This window comes from Vitis riparia, chromosome 7, assembly GCF_004353265.1.
Source record: "Vitis riparia cultivar Riparia Gloire de Montpellier isolate 1030 chromosome 7, EGFV_Vit.rip_1.0, whole genome shotgun sequence".
NCBI lineage: Eukaryota > Viridiplantae > Streptophyta > Magnoliopsida > Vitales > Vitaceae > Vitis > Vitis riparia.
Genome location: NC_048437.1, coordinates 12,687,696 through 12,707,565, shown reverse-complemented (window position 1 = coordinate 12,707,565; position 19,870 = coordinate 12,687,696). Strand labels below are relative to the sequence as shown.

The following is a 19,870-nucleotide window of genomic DNA, read 5'->3' as shown; positions in this document are numbered from 1 at the left end:
AAAATTGTTTTATAGTGTATTTTCAAATGTTTTTAAAAACACTTTATAAAAAATATCTTAAATATGTTATTCAATCTGATTTCTAAACAATTTTTTAAACCTTTTGTTTTAAAAAATTTGTCAAATATGTTTTTAAAATTAAAAAAACTTGTTTTAAAAAACAGTTTTCAAATACATCATAAAATTTTATTCTTCCATGTTGAAAAAGTTGACGGTAAAAATACAAAGAAAAAAGGAATGATGATTTGAAGCTTTATTATGTAACTCATGTTATTTAAGGGTTATCCAATTAAAGGGGTTATTGAAAACCTAATTTTGGAAATTTAACCTTTTGTTTTTTCGGTTCATTTTAATAAAAATATCTTTATTATTTTCTTATAAAAATATTTTTTCTTTTAAAATTTACGTGCAAATACTTGAAATGGTAAAAGACATGTAAAAAATATGATATTTTTTAAGTAAAAAATGAAAAATGTTATATTAATAAATTTAAGGATTATTATTATTATTATTTTTAATAATTGAGGAACCTTTTACCGTCAAGTCCTTATGACTCTTTATGGAGACCTAAACCTCAAGGTGTTAATTGCACCACAACACCCAGTATCGAGTAAGAACCCTAGATAATGTACCACTTACTAAGGCCGCACTTTACCAATCGGGTAAATTTGAGGATTATTTCATCGTTTTAACTAATTAATTATATTTTTTTAGTAAAAATAAAAGTAATTATTACCATATTAAAGTTTAATTTTAAATTCCAAATACAACTTAGAATCGGAGGACTTTCCGGGATTTGCTATCATTATTAGGTAACCACATAGCCTATATGATTACCAGTTAATACAAGATCTGAACTCTGAAGTGAACAAAAGTGAAAAAAACAAAGCGAAAGGAGACAAAAAGGGAAACAAGAGAGAGGAGAGAGTATGAACGTCTCGAGTGTTAAAATAGTGAATAGATTGAAAAATTAAAGAAACCCAATCCAAATCTATCCATCCATCCACGCAGTTGATGCGGTTTCCTGTGTTGTCCATTTCTTTCAATGTGATTGCGAGTGAAAATGAGGTGAAGAGGAGGAGCAAGTGTAGATCTGAAGCTCAAGGAAAGAAACAAAGAGAGGACAATGGGGGTATTGGGAGAATCATGGTGCTTCTGCAAAGGCGCTGGCAAGTCTGAGCGGATGAAGGCCAACATTTTCACTGCCAAAGGCCCCGCCATGGCCACCATTTCCTCCTCCTCCTCCGCCACCGGCTTCCTCATCCATCGCAACCTCCTCCTCACCACTCACGTCAACCTCCCCTCCCTCGCCGCCGCCGAGGCCTCCGAGATCCGCCTCCAGGACGGCGTCCCCGCCACCCTCTTCCCTCACAGGTTTCACTTTCTCCTTCTCCTTCTTTAACATTTACATTTTTCTTGTCTTTTCTCGCCAACCAAACATGAGAATGCGCGTTTTAGGCATAGATTTCGATTTCACCAAATCATTTATTTGGATTTGGAGCTGTCAATGCCATTACACATTTTAACACTTCTTTCTTTCCACCTTTCTGACAAGAGAGAGTGCACATTTTAGATGGGTTTCTGAGTCTTAATTGATGCACAGGGGCTGCATTTATTCTTGCATCTCACCAGGTTTAGATGTGATTTTATCTTAGTGGGCAAATAAATTATACAAGGCCTATTTGGAAAAGGGGCGGAACAAGTATTCAGGATTGTACAAGGCATTGGGTACGCCAAGCTACCAACACTAAACAAAAACAAACCCCAATTAAGCTGAGTCTAAGGTATCTACAAAATCTGACAAGGAATTAACATTATCTCTCGCTGTGCTGAATCCCCTAAATGATGAAGTTTTAAGGAAAATTTTAGATATTGTGCTTTAGTACAAGGTATTGATGTTGAATTCAGAAGGAGGTATGTTCGGTTGGATTTTTTAATATAAGGGCTTTGTGGGGAAGTGTTGGTGACAGAATTAATGGCTGCCGGTTGTATAAGAGGAAGTTATTTACTATGTCAATTAGTATAATTGAAGATCAATTGACAACTACATGCTTTGATGTCTCAGAGACAAGACCATTAGGTTTCCGACTGAGTTTCAGACATATGCGTCAACCTGGTGAACACATCTATGTTTTAGGATTACTGGAATCTTGATTCACAACAATCTACAAGTCTGTACTATTACAGCACAGGCTACATAATTTATTCTATTCAGTCAAAGAGGGACATATGTTGAACTTTATAACCCATGTGGCTTATTGGAGTGTATGATATGCACTGTGTGCCAAAATCCTTTGAGCTTAAGCTTTTTGGGGAAATTGGTTGTCTAACTTGGTATTAAAGCCTTGTATGGCTTTGGCAGGAAGTCATGTGTTCGAACCTCACCGCATATTTATTTCCCTACTTTATTATGCCCCTATGTGAACCCCTATTTTTACCTCGTAGTGAGAGAGGGTGTTGGAGTGCACAATATACGTTGTGGTTGTCTAACACAGCTAAATCAAATGAGATTCTGATATTAACTGTTTTCTAATTCAGACATGTAGAGTCTGCAGGTTCAGGTACCACTAGTAATGAAAAATTAGAAACTTTTACTTAAATAAGTGTCTGTTGCCCTTGTGGTGTGGCAGGTATACTATATGTACTTGAGTATGCTCCTTTGGCATGTTTGTTATCTTGCTGAAATAGAAAAGAACAGAGGGGCTTTATCATTGTAAAAAACCCTAGGCTACTAATGGGAAAATTTTTAAATTTTTCTGGAAACCAAAACAACATTCAACCATAAGATAATAAATTGGTTTCCTTCTATTTTCCCTGGTTCTTTCAGCAGCCAAAAAATTGCTTCTTTTTTGAAGTAGATTTGTTTTCATTTATTTGACTGTAAGTGAATATAAATATGGCAATTGTGCTTTTTTAGTTACATTTAAGTGAATTTGGTCAAGATGTATATGAATTATGCCAGTATGGAATTTTTTTTGCTTGATCAATTAGACAAGGTGTTTTTCATCCCTAAAATTAAGGCTTTGAATGCTGATAGTTCAGATATCTGAGCATCATAAAGGAAATTGATTAATTCCTTGGGATTTTATGTTATTTTTAAATTTTAGATTCTTATCCCCATTGTACATTATCCCCTTGGACATTTTCCATGCTGAGAAATTGACCTGCATGTATACCTGGATTTTTATTTATTTATTTATTTTATCAGTAAATGAGATTTGTATTAAAAAGAGCCAAATAGGAAGCACCAAAGTACACACGATGTATATAATGACTACCGAAAAGTGCCAAAAAAAAAAAAATAGAAAACAAAAAGCTAGTCCCTCCCTCAAACCGACCCCAACCAGTCAATGAAATCAACTATGGACATCAATCTTTCACCTATAAACATTTTGGTCTTACACAAAAACAAGAATTTCAGCCTTTGAATTGAGAGCTTCACTTTCTCAAAAGATCTTCTATTTCTCTCTTTCCAAATTGTCCAAAAGAGGCATAAAGGTGTTGTCTTCCAAACTTTTTTCCGCTTTCTTCCAACAAATGAACCATGTCAACCTAACAAAATCTCTCTAATAGTAGACTGCATCGCCCAATAAACTTTGAAAAGAAAGAATAATAGCTCCCACAACACCCTTGCCTTGCCACAATGCAAAAGGATGTGGTCAATTGACTCCTCATGAGACAGACATAGGAAATAGCGATTAGCCAAAGACCACCCCTCCTTTGAAGTTGGTCAAGAGTTAAAGCTTTTCCCCATGTCACCTCCCATGCAAAAAAGCTTGCCTTAGGTTGAACCCACGCATTCCACACAACACTAGTTGGGAACTGCACTGCACCTCCTGTCTCTAGGCTAGCATAAAGTGATTTAACAGAGAAAATCTCACTCTTTGTTTCAACCCAACACACCTTATCCTCTTTGTCCTCATCTACCACTTTAACTTGAAGTCTTGCCAAAAAGCGTTCCACAATGACAATCTCCCAATCATTTAGAGGCCTCGGGAAGTTAGGATTCCAGCCACCCCTCTCATTAGAGTGCTGCCACAACTTCACCACCCAAGCTTCTTTAGATCTAGAAAGGGCAAATAAGGAAGGAAAAGAAACATTTAACGGCTCATTCCCGCACCATTTATCTTTCCAAAACTTTATTCTTCTTCCATTGCCCGCTGAAAAGGACAATCTACAACTAACTAAATCCCACAACTTCCCTATGGATTTCCATAACCCAACACCATAGTCTCCTCTCGCTTCTTTAGAGCACCCACCCCCTTCCACTTCCCCGTATTTACCACAAATGATTTGTCTCCAAAAGGCCTCCCTTTTTGAAGCAAAATGCCAATTCCACTTACAAAGGAGGGCCTTGTTAAGCGAGTGAAGGCGTATAACACCTAGGCCCCCCTTCGTTCTGTTAGAGCAAACGGTATCCCACTTCACCAAATGAGGCTTACTTTCAAAGGTCCTGCCTCCCCAAAGGAAGTCCCTTTGAATTTTTTTCAACCTTAATTGCACAATCCTTGGCATCCAAAAAAGAGACAAAAACTAGATTCTAGGGGGTTGTAATATAGTAGTCCCTGGCTTTTAATATAGTTGGTTGATAAAGCATGGCATATGCTTATTGATTCTAGGGGGTTACTAGGTTCTAACTTCTGATGGTGATGTGTCCTTTTCTACTACTCCACTCCACTCAAAAATATTTTGCTTAGAGCTCCAATGTCCAGTATTCCTATATGCATTTTTTTTTTTCCATTTTTTTTTTTTTTGGGTCTCTCTATACATGGTTAGCTAGTTTGTTCTTGCTAGTTAAAAGATGAATTTAATGTTTTTACTTATCATTTATCAATAGGACAAATATATTTAACATTGACAGGCATGTTAATATGGTAAAAAAATGTTCTAGATGTGAATACAAATGTAGTCTGGGTTTGGATTGCTCAATTATTAGTTTGGCAAAATTGGTGAAGCGCCATGAAAACATAACTAAAAATGGGAAAATAAAAGCAACAGTAAAATCTCCTCTCCCATTTTGTGACAGGTGAAGTCGTTGATTGGAATGGAATTATGAGGAATTTGGATGGAAATTTGTGATGTATTGATTCCTGCTGAGAAGTCGGTGGAATTGGATCTGAAGGAATTCAAATCTAATAATTCAAGACTAAACTTTACTAATTTGATCCCAAGCTTTTTTGTTATTTATTTTTAGTTTTCATACATTGAAGGGAAAAGCTATTCCTTCAGACTCAACAAGAGAAAGGAATTTATATTTATTTTCCTTTCTTTCCTTTGCTTGGTTAAGTTTCTTCCTCTCTATTCCAGTTTGCAAATGGAGTAAATGGAAAGCATTCTCTCTAGGACTGACTTGACTGCAGCTTCATTTATTTCCTTGATAAGGGACTGGAGTGTTGTTAAAGGAACAATAAAAGACAGAAGAATGAGGAATCCCTCAAACAAAGGGAAATGGCAAAAGCCAGAAAAGGAAAAACTTAACAAACAAAAAGTGTGATATGTAACAGAGTCTGACAGCAAAATCTCTCCAATCAGTGCTCAACTGCTGCAAGACTAAAACAGAAGGAATATTTGCCTCTCTGTTTCTCTCCACACAGTAATAAAGTGGTTTATGTTATTTATTTGGTATCTGTTGCAAGGTGGACATAAATACGATAATCCAAAGTATTATTGGCATTTTTAGAATCTTCCTTGGCCTTCTTTCATGTGCAAGAATAATTGATAGTGTCATACCTTTATATACATACATACATACATATATATATATATATATATATATATCACACACAACAGAGAGATATATGGGGCACCTTACTTTGCCTCAGGCTAGGCACCTTTAAAAAGACACCACTGTAAGCCCAAAGGGTGCAACTTTTGGGCAAAGTCCAAGGTGCAATTGTTTTAAACCTTGTTTTTTATCTTTCCATTCCATGAAAGGTTGGAGAAAGCCATGGTTTCAGGTGATGCTTCTTCTTTTGTTCAGTTTTTTTCATGAAATTATCTTTAAATTTTTTCTTCTAAACTGTTTACTGAAACGGCTTTGTTTATTTATTTTTGGGTAAGGTTTCTATATATGGTCTTTTTATCTCAAAAGCCTTTGTTCTTACTTTGACATTAGATAGTGTTGTATATTTGTCTAATGCCTGGTTGATCTTTAATAATACTCTGCTTTCTATTTTAATTATAATATTATTGAGCATTAGGTTAATTCTAGATATTTATTAATGCTCTATGTTAACATTGTTTTGGCAATTTTATGTACTTGTTTTATGAACTAGTACACGAAAGTGTATACCATGATTCTTCTGTCTATCAATAACTGCATGCATTGCATGATGGATGTGAAGAAGTAGGCCATTATCTCGGCAATAATGAACCAAGCTAGTATTTGCAGTGAATCCCCCTGTTAAGTAGTCATGCATTATGATAGGAACTCCCAATTCTCTAGCAAATATAGCCCTTTTGATAATTTCTTCAATATCATTTTTATCCTTTTGAGTTTAGTGCATAATTGCAAATCCTGATATTATATATATATGGAATGATAAATGTATTGGTTGTGCCACCGCTTTATTCAGGCATGCACCTTGAGCTGCACCTGGTGACTTGGCTCTAGGAAACCTTTGCCCTATGTATGTGTCTCCCTTTCTCATGTCATAACTATGGGTACAATTAGATCTATGAAATGAGTCCAGAGAACTTCTGTTTTTGTAGTGTTTGCAGCAAATTCCTATCCACTATTTGCCAATCTCTCAGTAACAAATCCTTAAAAAGAGTTGTTTCCTTTCATATGTGCCACTACTTTTGATTAGTAGATTGGCTATTAAATGCCCCAGCATCTGCAATAATGCAATAGAGGCCCTTCACAGATGGTAGATAGTCCTGATAGAGGAGGCCCTATGCCCTAAAGGAAAATTGTTATTGCTTTTTTTTTTTTTTTTTTCTCTTTTGGAAAGAGACTGAAATATCTGATGGGAGTGTTTTGGAAGAGAATTCAATAGCTAGTGTTCAAATGGCTTCTCAGATTTTAGGAGGCTTTTCTGAGGCTGTGTTTTTATAATGTTTGGTTTGTTGTTGTATATAGTTGGTGATTAGTCTTTTTGCTTGTGTGCCTTAGTAGTTTTTGTCTTGCTAGAATGCTGTCTCCTTCCCCCATGTATTTCTTTACCAAATTTCTACTTATCATAACACATGCCTTATCACCTTATACATTCTGTTCAGACTTTTAAGGTAATGAAAGATGTGTAGACTTTCCTCTAGAATGGGCTACAGTCCATTGAAGACTATTCACTGGAATGGATTTTCTGATGTCTTTCATCTTGTTGCAGGTTTTTCATCACCAGCTCTGTTCTTGATCTTACAATAGTTGGTTTAGATACTGTGGATGGAGACTCGAATGCCCAGGGTCAGCAGCCTCACTACTTGAAGACCTGTTCTAAACCAAATCTGGATCTGGGCAGTGTGGTTTACCTCTTGGGTTACACAGAGAAAAAGGAATTAACAGTTGGTGAAGGAAAAGTAGTGATTGCCACTGACAATCTCATAAAAATGTCAACTGATGGAGTAACTTGGAGTCCTGGGTCTGCTGGTTTCGATGCACAAGGCAATCTCGCATTCATGATTTGCGATCCTATGAAACTAGCTACATCGCCAAACACCAAATCCTCCTCAACTTCATCGTCATCTTCATCATCATGGAAGAAAGATCTTCCCATGCAATTTGGCATCCCCATTCCCATCATCTGTGATTGGTTAAACCAGCATTGGGAGGGTAGTCTTGACGAACTCAACAAACCCAAGTTACCACTTATTCGATTGATGTCCACTGGTCAGAAGAGTGAGCATTCTTGTACTTCCTTCACCATGCGGCGAGTCTTCAAATCAACTGATGCAGACAATGATGGAACCCCATCATCATCAAATATAATCTCAAAAGCTAGAGATCAACATGGGCCTGCTACCTGTTCCACTGCCGCAAACACATTTGAAGAGGTGGTCCATACAACTGATCCCCATGCTACCCATCTGCAGGGAATCCCAACTCCTGAAATATATGAATCACCAAAGTTGACTGCAATCCCTGTCCGGATGAAGGAAAGTTCCCAAATCCAGCTTTTGGATATTAATTTTCCTCCACAGGTGGCCAAAGCTACTGTCCCACAGATTGCCAAACCGCTGCCATCAAACTCGGATGAGAATCATGTGAGGGGACTTTCTCTAGACGATGGATTGCAAGAAAAGCAGTTTGAGAACAGAGATATGGCCAGGTCTGATGCAGATGCTGAGATTGCATCAACTGGTTCAGTAAATGTGGCCCATAGTGAGGTCCAGTCCAGTTCATCCCCCGTAGAGATCTCGGAGTTGCAGAATGGGTATAGCAGTGAAGGAGAGACCATGTACTCTGCAGAAACTGCTGAGAGCCGAAACTATACAAGTCCTAGGGAGGGAAGGTTTCAACAGGTGGGAAGGAGTCAAAGCTGTGTGAGTTATAACAGATGGGGAACTGGGCAGAGGAATCCCATGACTCGCAGGGCATATCTAGAACAGCAGAGGAGCTTCATCCAAGGGAGAAAGATGCATTCACAAGGGGCAACTTCTCAAAGGAGTAATGATTACTTCGGCCCAACTGTCTCCTCAATCATGAAGAAGCGAAACAACAACTCGGAGCAGCCAAGCAAGCCCCAGCAAAGTGCAGTTCATTCTTCTCCACGATGGATGTTCTGATTAGAGACCAACAGTGACAACCTCGTGTACCTTTTTGGTGGCTTCAATTCATGCCCATTTGATTCCATATACCTATGCTGTAACTAATTTATTGACTACATATGCTATCTTAAGATTAATAAAGATGAAATCAGTCAAATCAATGTAGCCTTGCTGAGCATTTCAAGTAATTTCTCATCTCTCTATTCCGGGTTGGGCTTATAAGTGGCCTCGTCATGAACAAACCTGAAGTTAAAATAACTCCTAAGAAGATTCAAAAAGTGATATCTAACGACCCCTCAGAATAAGGTTGGATGACAATGTGCAATTGATGACATAATCCGTCAAGGTAGCTTCGTAGGTTAGGGTAAACATTGAGAAGTGTGATCCCAAATAAGTGACATATCATTCTGAATTATGTCATCGATAATACCTTGAATTTACTTAATACTAGTTGTTACATGACGATTAGTATTCCAAACTTTTGATCCTCATAAAAAGTTTTAAGAGCTTGGTAGTAAAAGATTTCTTTCGAAAAATAAATAAAAAAACGTATAAAAATGTAAAACTAGATACTATGAGTAATGGGGTTGTTGTTGGCAATTCATTTAGACTAGAAGATATTGATAAGGACATAAAATACCATTTGTACTTGTGGACTCACATCTTTCATTTTTCGTCCCATCACTTATAGTTGAACTCGTTAATATTAAACATTAATGAAAATATCGTTAATTATAGATATATCGGTACTTCGATTTTATAGATATATCGAATACATATCGACGAATATTTTGATATAAGATATTTATTGATATAAGTTTGATTAAAACTTATAAAAATGTAAGAAAAAACTATTAGAAATGAAATTAGAATTATAATAGATATTTTAAAGTTATTTTGTTGAAGAAATTGATATATATATATAATTCATCATATTTGATAATAATATTATATGCATCAATAAAAAATATAAATATATATTGATTATTAAATTACATCAAATATTATTTGATAATAATATTGTCATATTTGATTATAATGTTTAATTTTAAAACATATTTAATATTAAAATTATGATATATTTAATTAAATGGTATTAATTGATATAAAATAAATGATGATATATGTAATTCTTTTTAATATTTAATTAATATATTAATGATTTTAAAAAAATTATGAAGAAAATTATAATGATAATTTTTATATTTTTGATAATCAATTAAATGAAAATTTTTTATTTAATTTTAAAATAATTATAATTTATTTATTTTTCAAAATATTCTATTAATATTTTATTTATATAATAACCTTCAATCTATATACATTTGGTGCATTATATTCATAAAAGGGCTAAGTTTGTCCCAGTGGTAAGTGAGGGTGCAGATTGAATGTTTTTGAGTCCCCAGAAAAGAAAATTGTAGCATTTTTTTTTACTTTGACCCATGCCCCACGTTGCCCGTGTGCCAGCCTGCTTTGACCCTTTGACCGCCCAAAATTTCGGCCAATATCGTCGAAAAATCGGTAAAATACCGATAAATACCAAAAAATCAGTGATAAATGCCGATATTTTTAGAAATTTCACCTCATGGAAACTTCGGTAACCTGTTTTGTGTCGGTGAGCCCCGATACATGATATATCATCAAAATATCACCAATATATATCAAAACTTTCATCCATCGTATTAGAAACACACATTTTGTTTTATTTTTGAGGAAAATTTACGATGATCACCTATTTTAATTGTTTTTAAAGAAAAATTGTAATTAAAATAAATAAATAAAAATCCTATGTGATTCTTAAAATAAAAAGTGAGCTAATTTGGGGTCATTGATTGGGAATGTCCAAGGATATCCCTCTATTCCTAAGTTCAACTCAATCTCTACTTTTGAGTTGGAAAAAAATTGATTTTTAACCAACCATTTAATAAATAAAAAAGCAAAAATAACATTCTAGATACATATTCTAAACAAAATAACATGATCTACAATAACATGGATGGTTCACATGATCGATATCTAATGTCAAACCATGGATAAACTTATTTACAGTGTGTTTGATAGTGATTTTAGAAAGTGTTTTTAATCTTTTTAAGTGTTCAAATTTTATACTACCAAACGCACTCTTATTTACTAGAGAGAATTTTCAAACTTTCAAAACTTGGTACAAAATCTAAAATCATCAATTAATAGTTCAGGAGGCAGATTTTAAAATGATAATAGTAAATGAATATGCAAGGAATATCCAAACCAATATTAGAGTGAAAATCTATGTTAGTCAGTTCATCAAAAGGATATATCAAATTCAATGTTGGTAGAAACAAGTAGAGATACAAAATGGGTCATGCTGGGTCGGCATGACCCAATGTTTAATGGGCCTTTACAGGCCAATGTGTCGAGTAGGCATGATCCAATTGAAAACTGTGTCGTGTCATGTTGACCCATGCAAGTCAAATGGGTAGCCCAACATGACCCATGAGCCAATAGGCCAATCTTGTTGTGTTAATGGGTCATGTCGGTGGGTTGTGTCAGTGGATCGTTCTAGTAGGCCATTTTGGTGGGCCACCTTACTTTGTTAATATTTAATTTATTTTTTCAAGTAATTCTATTTTCTTATAAACTTTTTATTATTAAGTGAAATCTCTTTCTGTTACTTCAAATATCTTAAATGATTACACTTGTTTTATATTTATCAAATTTGTAATCATAAAATTTGTAGAAATTTAAATTTTTGTTTTTTTAAAATATATATATATATATATATATATAAATTATATTTGAATTCTTTGTTGATCATGATAATAATAAATTTTAAAAAATGTTGGAATAAAAAAATGAAATATAGAAAATATAATCCTTTTATTGAATATTTCAACTAATTACATGAAAAAAAAAATGTGAGAATTGTGTTAGAGTAGAATCTTTAAAAGTAAGATATGATGTAACAAAGTTAGACTTGAATTTTCATTTATGGATCCATTTTTTGCATTGATATTGATTTTAAACATTAATGTTTGTATCACTTTTATTGTATATGATTTTGGTGTATTATGAGTTATAAGGAAGATTCAAGTCATAGGATTTGTTGCAAGATTGATGAGTTGTTCACAACTAATTTATGAACTTAATAATCCATATGAGACTATAGTATACTACCTTATAATTGGAGGAATGACTTGTTTTGGTTATCATGATGACTTTCTATGATGAGTGTGTTAATGTGTATAGTTATACATTGGACAAGAACTACAATAAATCATAACATGAGCTATCGGGTAGTTATGATTCATCAAATTACTATACTGCATGAACTCTCAACCTTAAGAGAATATTAAACATGTGCTAAAGTTAACATGATGCATTAACCTATGAGTGAGACTCTAATGTGATCATATATCCTTCCAAATTATGTCACTATTGATGGAAGCTAGTGGCAACCAAGGATGAAAATATCAGTAATCACAGATATATCAGTACTTTGATTTTATATAAATATCGAATATATCGAAAAAATATCGATGGATATTTTCACACAAAATATCAATGACTCAAAATTAATCAAAACTCATGAAAAATGTAAGATAAAACTCTTAAAAATAAAATTAGAAATATAATAGACATTTTAAAATTATTTTATATATATATATATATATATATTCAATGACATAAAAGGAATGATAATATATGTATAAGTATTTTTTTATTAAAATGTTGATAATTTTATTTATTAATTGATATTTATTTTGTATTTAGTTATTATACAAAATACATGATAATTAAAATATATTTATTTATAATAATTTGATTCTATGATATCTATATACACAAAAAATATGTATTAATTTATAAACCTATATATATATATATATATATATATATATAAGTATTAAGAAATATATTTTTATATATAATATTTTTAATGTTATTTGTGAAATGGCCTTCCCTCCTTCAAACGTTAGGTCTTGGGTTCAAACCCCTTCAACCATAACTTTTTAAAATTTAATTTTTTCCAATAGCAGCTTTGCTTTTGTGTGATGCATGCGTGTTAGTTGGGCAACTAGGTTAGATGTTGGCAGTTAGGTAGCTAGGCTAGATGACGAGATTAACGCAATTGGTCTAGATGACGGGCCCACAACAGCATGAAGTGTACAGTGGACATTTTGGGCGATTCTTTTCGAAAAAAATCGACAATTTATCTTCAACATTTTGGCGAAAAAATGTCGTCAATGTTGATTAAAAGAAAAAAAATTCAGAGATTTATCGCCATATATCGATATATCATCGATATATTGATAATTTTTGGCAATTTTTTTTTTTGAAATATTGTCTTCCCGATATATCACATCTTGATATCGTTTCCATGTCTCCCAATACACAATATATCCACGATATATCATCGATTTTTACCGAAATTTTCGTACATGGTGGCAATAGGCATTCTCGATATAAGACATTATGATATATCATAGGATTGAGATAATGTGTCTTCTTAAGTGATCCTAAGGACATGTGATCATGAAATTTGTGGTCATAATAATTCCTTAAGTAGAATTTGATGTATATTCTTGTGAACCAGAGTATGTCAGTTGATCACATAATAGAAGGATTTGTAACTCGAGAATTAGAGAAGTGATTTTAAGAGGATGATAACATTTACTTCATTAGATTGCAAACACTAATTCATGGGGAGTCTACATGCAATGGATAGTAGGTCACAAACCCAAACTTTACCTTGTTATAATATCATTGGATATTGGAGTGCAATCGACTCTTTTTGGTGCAGTGTTGAGTTAATTTTAGAAATAGATTTTGAGGAAGTCAATATTTTCCTATAGATCCTAATGATCCCCGCTTGAACTCTTATTTCATGTGACACATATGTTTGACTTTTTTGGATCGAGTTAATTAATTAATTGGAGACTAATAAGGCTAATTAATTAATTAAGACCAAAACCGGTTGGATTAGGTGACCCAAGTTTAAGTTGAGCTCAAGTTACTTAAACCCATAAGGAAACCCATAAATACCCTCTTAGGGGTTAGGTCTTCAGATTTTTTGCCATCGTCTGAGAAAGAGAGAGAGAGAGAGAGAGAGAGATAAAGAAAACCATAGCTACCCTCAAGAGAGAAAAAAAGCCCACCCTTATCTTATACCAAGATCCATGAAGGAAGAGATCAAGTGGAAGATCATTGCGTAGAGAAGATCTATAATGCCCACAAAATCTTCTTTAGACTCAATTCAATCTAGGAACATCCAAATCACATGTATGAACTTACAATCTCTAGATCTATGTTTTATATTGGTTTTTAATGCCATGTTTCCATTGTACTTAGATCTAAAGAGTCTAGTAATAGTATGCATGCACCCTATATGATCTAAGGTCGAGGAATGAAATAATATGGGGTTTTTAACAAATTACATCACTATAGTTTAAGTACTTCCCCACCAGGTTGGCACTCACCCAACTATCAATCATATGCATCACTCAACCTTTAAAAATAAGTCACATTGGATAGATTTCAAAGAAATGAACAAAATGAGAGTATATTTATAGAAAAATCATTAATGAGTGATTTACTTATTTATCCATGAAACTAGTCATTATATAGATGTTGAGAGAGGTAATTTAAACATTTGATATGAACAAAATAATAATAATGAGTGATTTATTTATTTATCCTTTAAACTTGTCGTCGTATAGTTGTTGAGAGAGATAATTTAAAATTTTGACATGCAAAATAAAAATAATAATTGATTTACTTATTTATCCCTCAAACTAGTCACTATATAGTTGTTGGAAGGGGTGTTTATGATATTTGACATGAAAAGAGGAAAAAAGCAAAAAAAATAATATTTGGATAGGACAAGTGAGTTGACACAAGGCCGACATGATGAGTCATGCTCTTAGGATTAACACAACCCAAAGGATTGAGTCATGCCACTACAGTCTACTACAATAAGTGGGTTGGGCCGACCTAACTCGGTCTTTTGGCTTGTCAAGCCACATACTAAATTAGGTAGCTTAACTCATTTGACATCTCTATAAACATGCACCAAATTTGATTTTGAAATTTGTGATCCCAAAAAGGTAAAGTTAGGATTGTAAACTAACATTGGATTGAATGTTTAACATGATGTTGAATTAAATTGATATTGAATACAAGATATTGGAAATTTCAATAACATGCTCCTCTTGGTTATGCATTGTTTGAAGACATAATCATATTGTTCACATGCATGGGCATTAAAAGGGCCACATATGTTAGTATGCACTAATTCTAGACATTTCTTGGCTCTATATCCTTTAGTAGTAAAAGAGCCTTCTAATCATTTTACCTTTTATATAGAAATCACAAACTAGAAAATCCTATGGGGTTAAAGGTTCCAATGACCCATACTTAATAAGTCTTTAGATCTTATTTAGATGGTGGGCTCATGTAAAATTCTCCTTGATGATGGCAGAAATGTTGATGAATTCTTCCTTGAACATGGCATACAAGGCCTAAAACCTTGCTCCCCTCCCCTCCTACTCATGCTCTATAGGGTTGAGGTTGTTATAGAAGACATGTTCAACCAACTTCATGTGAGGTGGTGCCCCATTCTTCTTCCCTATTTTTGAAAATTGCACACTTATCAAGTTAAGAAGAACAACACACTTTTTGAGTCAAGGAAAAAATTGTAATAAGAATTAGCAATTTGTTAGACGATTGAGGTATGCTATTTTAATTGAAGATAAATGGGGGTGTAATTTTTGAAAACTACAAGGTGTGTTTTTAAAAAATGTGCTAAAAATTTACATACTTTTTCATCACAAGAGAATACTATAAGGAAACCAAGACATCTCCATTCCCAATTTTAAATATTTTAAGGAGTATGAAATCTATTCCTAAGGCTCTCTGGATCTAATGCATAGGAAAAACATGTCAATAAAAACTATAAACAAAATAGATTTAGAAAGTTCAAATATCATACCTATGATTTGAATGTTCCTAGATCAAATCCAATCCAATGAAGAAACTTTGTAGGCGTCATAAATCTCTTAGACCCAACAATCTTTTGTCTAATCACTCTTTGCATGGATCTTGACCTAAGAGAAGGGTTGTCTTTTTTTAAAGGGAAAGGCTAGGGTTTTCTCTCTAAAATCTCTAAAAAAAGAGTAAAAAACTGAAACCCTAAACTCTTAAGGAGGTTTATATAGGTTTCCCTTTGGGTTTAAGTGACTTGAGCCCAACTGAAACTTAGGTCAATTAATCTACCCCACTTGGGTCTTATATAATTAATTAGTCATATTGGACTCCAATTAATTAATCAACCCAATCTAGAAAGACCATTCATATGATCTAGTGTAACCTTACATTTTTACTAATATGCCCTTATGCACACATATGAATTAGAAACCAAAAATACCTTTAAAATTATACCACAGTGAATCTAGAGTTCGAATGAGGACCATTAGGACCCATAGGAAAATATTGGCTCTCTTACAATCCAATTTCAAAGTTGATCCAACATCTCATTACAAAAAGTCAATTATATTCCAATATCCTATATATATTACAACAAAATAGAACTCAAGTTCATGACCTACTATCCACTTCATGCAAACTCTTTATGAACTGGTGTCCATAATCTAATAAGATACAAGCTATCAACCTCTTAAGATTATCTCTCTAATCTTTGAGTTACAAATCCTCCTATTATGTAATCAAATGACATACTCTAGCTCATGAAGAGCATATATCAAGTTCCATTGAAAAAATTGCTACGATACCACATATTTCATGATCACAAGTCTTTAGGATCATCCATGGGGACACATTTTCTTAATCTCATGAGATATCATGGTGTCTCTATTGATAATACTTGTTGTTACCAACCTTAATCAATAGTGACTTAATTTGTAGGAAATATATGATCACCTTAAAGTATCACTCATAGGTTAAAGCTTTTAATTTGGAGGCAATGCACTATAATCTTATATGGACTGCCTAAGTCCATGAACTAGCTTTGAATAAGTCATTAATCTTGAAAGGAACCCATGACTTGAATTTTTTGTATAACTCCTAATGAACTCAAGTCATGTAAAGTGCAAGTGATGCATGCATGAATGCTCAAATGAATATCAATGCAAATGATAGATAAGTGGAAACTCAAGTATAACATTATTATAATGTCTTACTTTTAAGAACTTTATCCAAACAAATACAATGCAATGTTTAGGGGATTCCCAAAGGTGCACTATTTTAGACAATAAACTGTGGTGCGCCATTTAAGAACCATCTCAAGGCTACTAGAGCACTAATTTGGGCACTAAAGCACTAATCAAGGTGCTTGAGTGTTGTCGTTGCAATTGCAAAATCGAGGAGTTTTTTGCATCTTTAGCCTCCATTCCATCGGAAAACTTACCTTTTTCCATTGGATTCTCCACCATGGATGTGTTGTGATGGTCTAAATTATTTCCATGCATCTCAAGGGTTACATAGATGACTAAAAGCTGAACTTTTACATTGGTAAAAAAAAATCATACACTTCTTCAAACTAGAGTTTACAACCCATCTACATAATTGAAAATGCATTTTACAATCAATCAAACTTCCCTTATGGGTTATACAACCCATCTATGAGATCAAAAGAAGATGATCACATCCATCTATATTCATGAAAAAAAAACTTCATGCATTCATCCCTTAGGGCCATGGAATGGATAAAATAACCATGCAAAATAGAATTAACACAACATAGAATAGTTCTAGCATGCTAAATCCTAACCTAAGACTATGATACCAATTGTTGGGAATCCCTGGATCACTCCATTCTCAACCTTGAGGGTCACTTAGGATGCATGCTACTAGTTCTAAGACTCTCTAAATCTAATCATAGCATAAACCATGACAATAAAAACCATAAATAATATAAATCTTGAGAAAATAAAGATTATAGCTAAGATTTGGATGTTCTTAAATTAGATTATGTCTCTAAAGAGATAGGTCAAAGGCTTAGAAATTGTTGTAGATCTCACAAATCCAACGATCTTTCGCCATAATGACTCTTCCTTGAATCATAGCACTAGAGGGGTAGAATCCTCTCTAAGATTGGTAGCTAGAGCGTTCCTCTCTTTGGAGTGAATAAGACAACTAAATTAAAACTCTAACCCTTAAGAGCGGGGGTTATATAAGCTTCTCGTGGGCTTGAGTGACTTGAACTCATCTTAGGCTTATATCACTTACTCTAGCCCACTTAGGTCCTAATGGATTAAGTTCGCCCTATTGGGCTCCAATTAATCAATTATTCTAGTCCAAAGAGACCATTTACAAGCTCTTGTACAAACTTGCATTTTTGTCAAAACACCCTTATGCACACATGTGAATAGAGAACTCAACTAACCCTAATAAACCAAAGGAGAACTAGACTCATAATGTAAATATTAATGAATTCCATTTATTGTTATATCATATCATTCTTTTAAGGGTTTTATCCTAACAATTATGACGTGCTATGAACTTTTGAAAAATGACTCGATTAAACAACCTTCGAAATTTTTTTTAGCCATGGACATGCTATCTTGCTTATTCATTTTTATCCAATGATGGCATTGGGGTCATTTCCATGACACATAATTTGCTTCATTAGGGGAACCTAGGGAGGCCCAAATGAAAAACACTTCTCATTCCAAAACATACATTGGACTTGTCATGTGCTTTTCAACCCTGTTTAGTGTTCCTTGTTGAAGGCATGAATCTAGTTGTTTGCTTCTGAATGCCCATAATCAGGCGTAAGCAAGGTTCAAACGGTGTATCAGTAAGGGACTATGGGTTAATATCCATTGCATGCCAAATCTCCGGAGCCAACAGTATTTTACCCTATATCTCACTCCCACGGAATAGCCAATATGGAGGAGCTCACCCTCAAAATTAGAGCAATAGGACTATTTCAGTAGTGCATAATCCTATACAGAGAGATTGTGTTGACTTTCCTCTCCGAAAACACTAGTACATCTATTGCTGAAATTGCTGTAAATGAGATGCTTAATATTTAAAATTTCAGCATTAGTATGCAGAAGTTGGCCGTTTTCTATAGCCATGAAAGTTTCTTTTTCACCCCATTAGTCATCCCTTCAAGACGTCTAAAACAACCGACCGAAATCTGAAGTGCCAAGCTAATGTCCTCTGTGTTGTGAGCATTAGATAAGTTGGAAAATGTGTACACTGCATCTTGAAGTAGGTGTCATAATCTAAGCTCCGGATCCATTTCGTCAAACTAGGCGATCCTATAAAAACGAGAAAGAATGACCCCTCTTAAGGCATATGGGCCTTTAAAAGATCTTTCACTTGTGTCCTATGAAGAATGATGCAAGCCTAATTCTCCAGTGTTGCACATTTCACAGCCTATGAGATGTCCAATAACATAAAGACTTTTTGGTTCTGAAAATTCAGCACTATATCTGTTTGTAAACTAAAAATAGTAATGTAGGGGATATGGCATTCACCTTATGGAGGTTTTAGCATCAAGGAACCAACATCATGGAGCATGGAGTTGAAGAATTAAAGGAGAATTAGCAACTTTTCAGCAAAAATTAAATCAATAGCATCCAGGGTTGCTCATCTTTCTCACCCTCTGAAATCCACTAAAAAGGAGTTAGGCCAGTAAATTCTTTGTTCAGCAATTCCTCTTTGCTCACGGTTTCTTGTTTTTTTCATTCACTCTTCAACTATTATGTACTCTTCTCACTGTTTACTACTGTGTATTTAGAGGACCTTGGTATTGTTTCCTGGAATGGCTCTAGAGATACTCCAGCATGCATAAGCCTCAAGGTAGCTCTATCTTATATTCATTTACACGTCCATGTCTCAATCTTCTCCGCTCATAAGATGGAACTCATAAAATATGCAGACACACTTTGAAACCACAAGAGTCATTAGCCTAAGAAAATAATTTGTACATAAAATGGGTCGTGTAGATGGTATCAGAAAAGTGTTAAAGTTTGGCACTTGCAAGTCATAAAAGATGTGATCCGAATAACTAATGTTTGCATCCCCAGCGAATAAATAGTCTTTAATCACACAAATTATACAACACTCTCTGGAAAGCAAGAGATGTAGAAATGACAGTAGCATTCGTTCTGAGATGGCTATTGACTACTTTGATATATAAAACAAGTTTAGATTAATGGGG

At 34.0% G+C, this 19,870-nt stretch overlaps 1 protein-coding gene across 1 annotated transcript; it reads left to right on the top strand.

Annotated features, from left to right (window-relative positions):
- Positions 1-878: 878 nt before the first annotated feature.
- Positions 879-8,891, top strand: LOC117919303. The gene is made up of 2 exons (XM_034836454.1): positions 879-1,374; positions 7,326-8,891. Exons 1-2 carry the CDS (start codon positions 1,127-1,129, stop codon positions 8,719-8,721), a joined length of 1,644 nt encoding a protein of 547 aa, XP_034692345.1. The 5' UTR covers positions 879-1,126; the 3' UTR covers positions 8,722-8,891.
- The last annotated feature ends 10,979 nt before the right edge of the window (positions 8,892-19,870 follow it).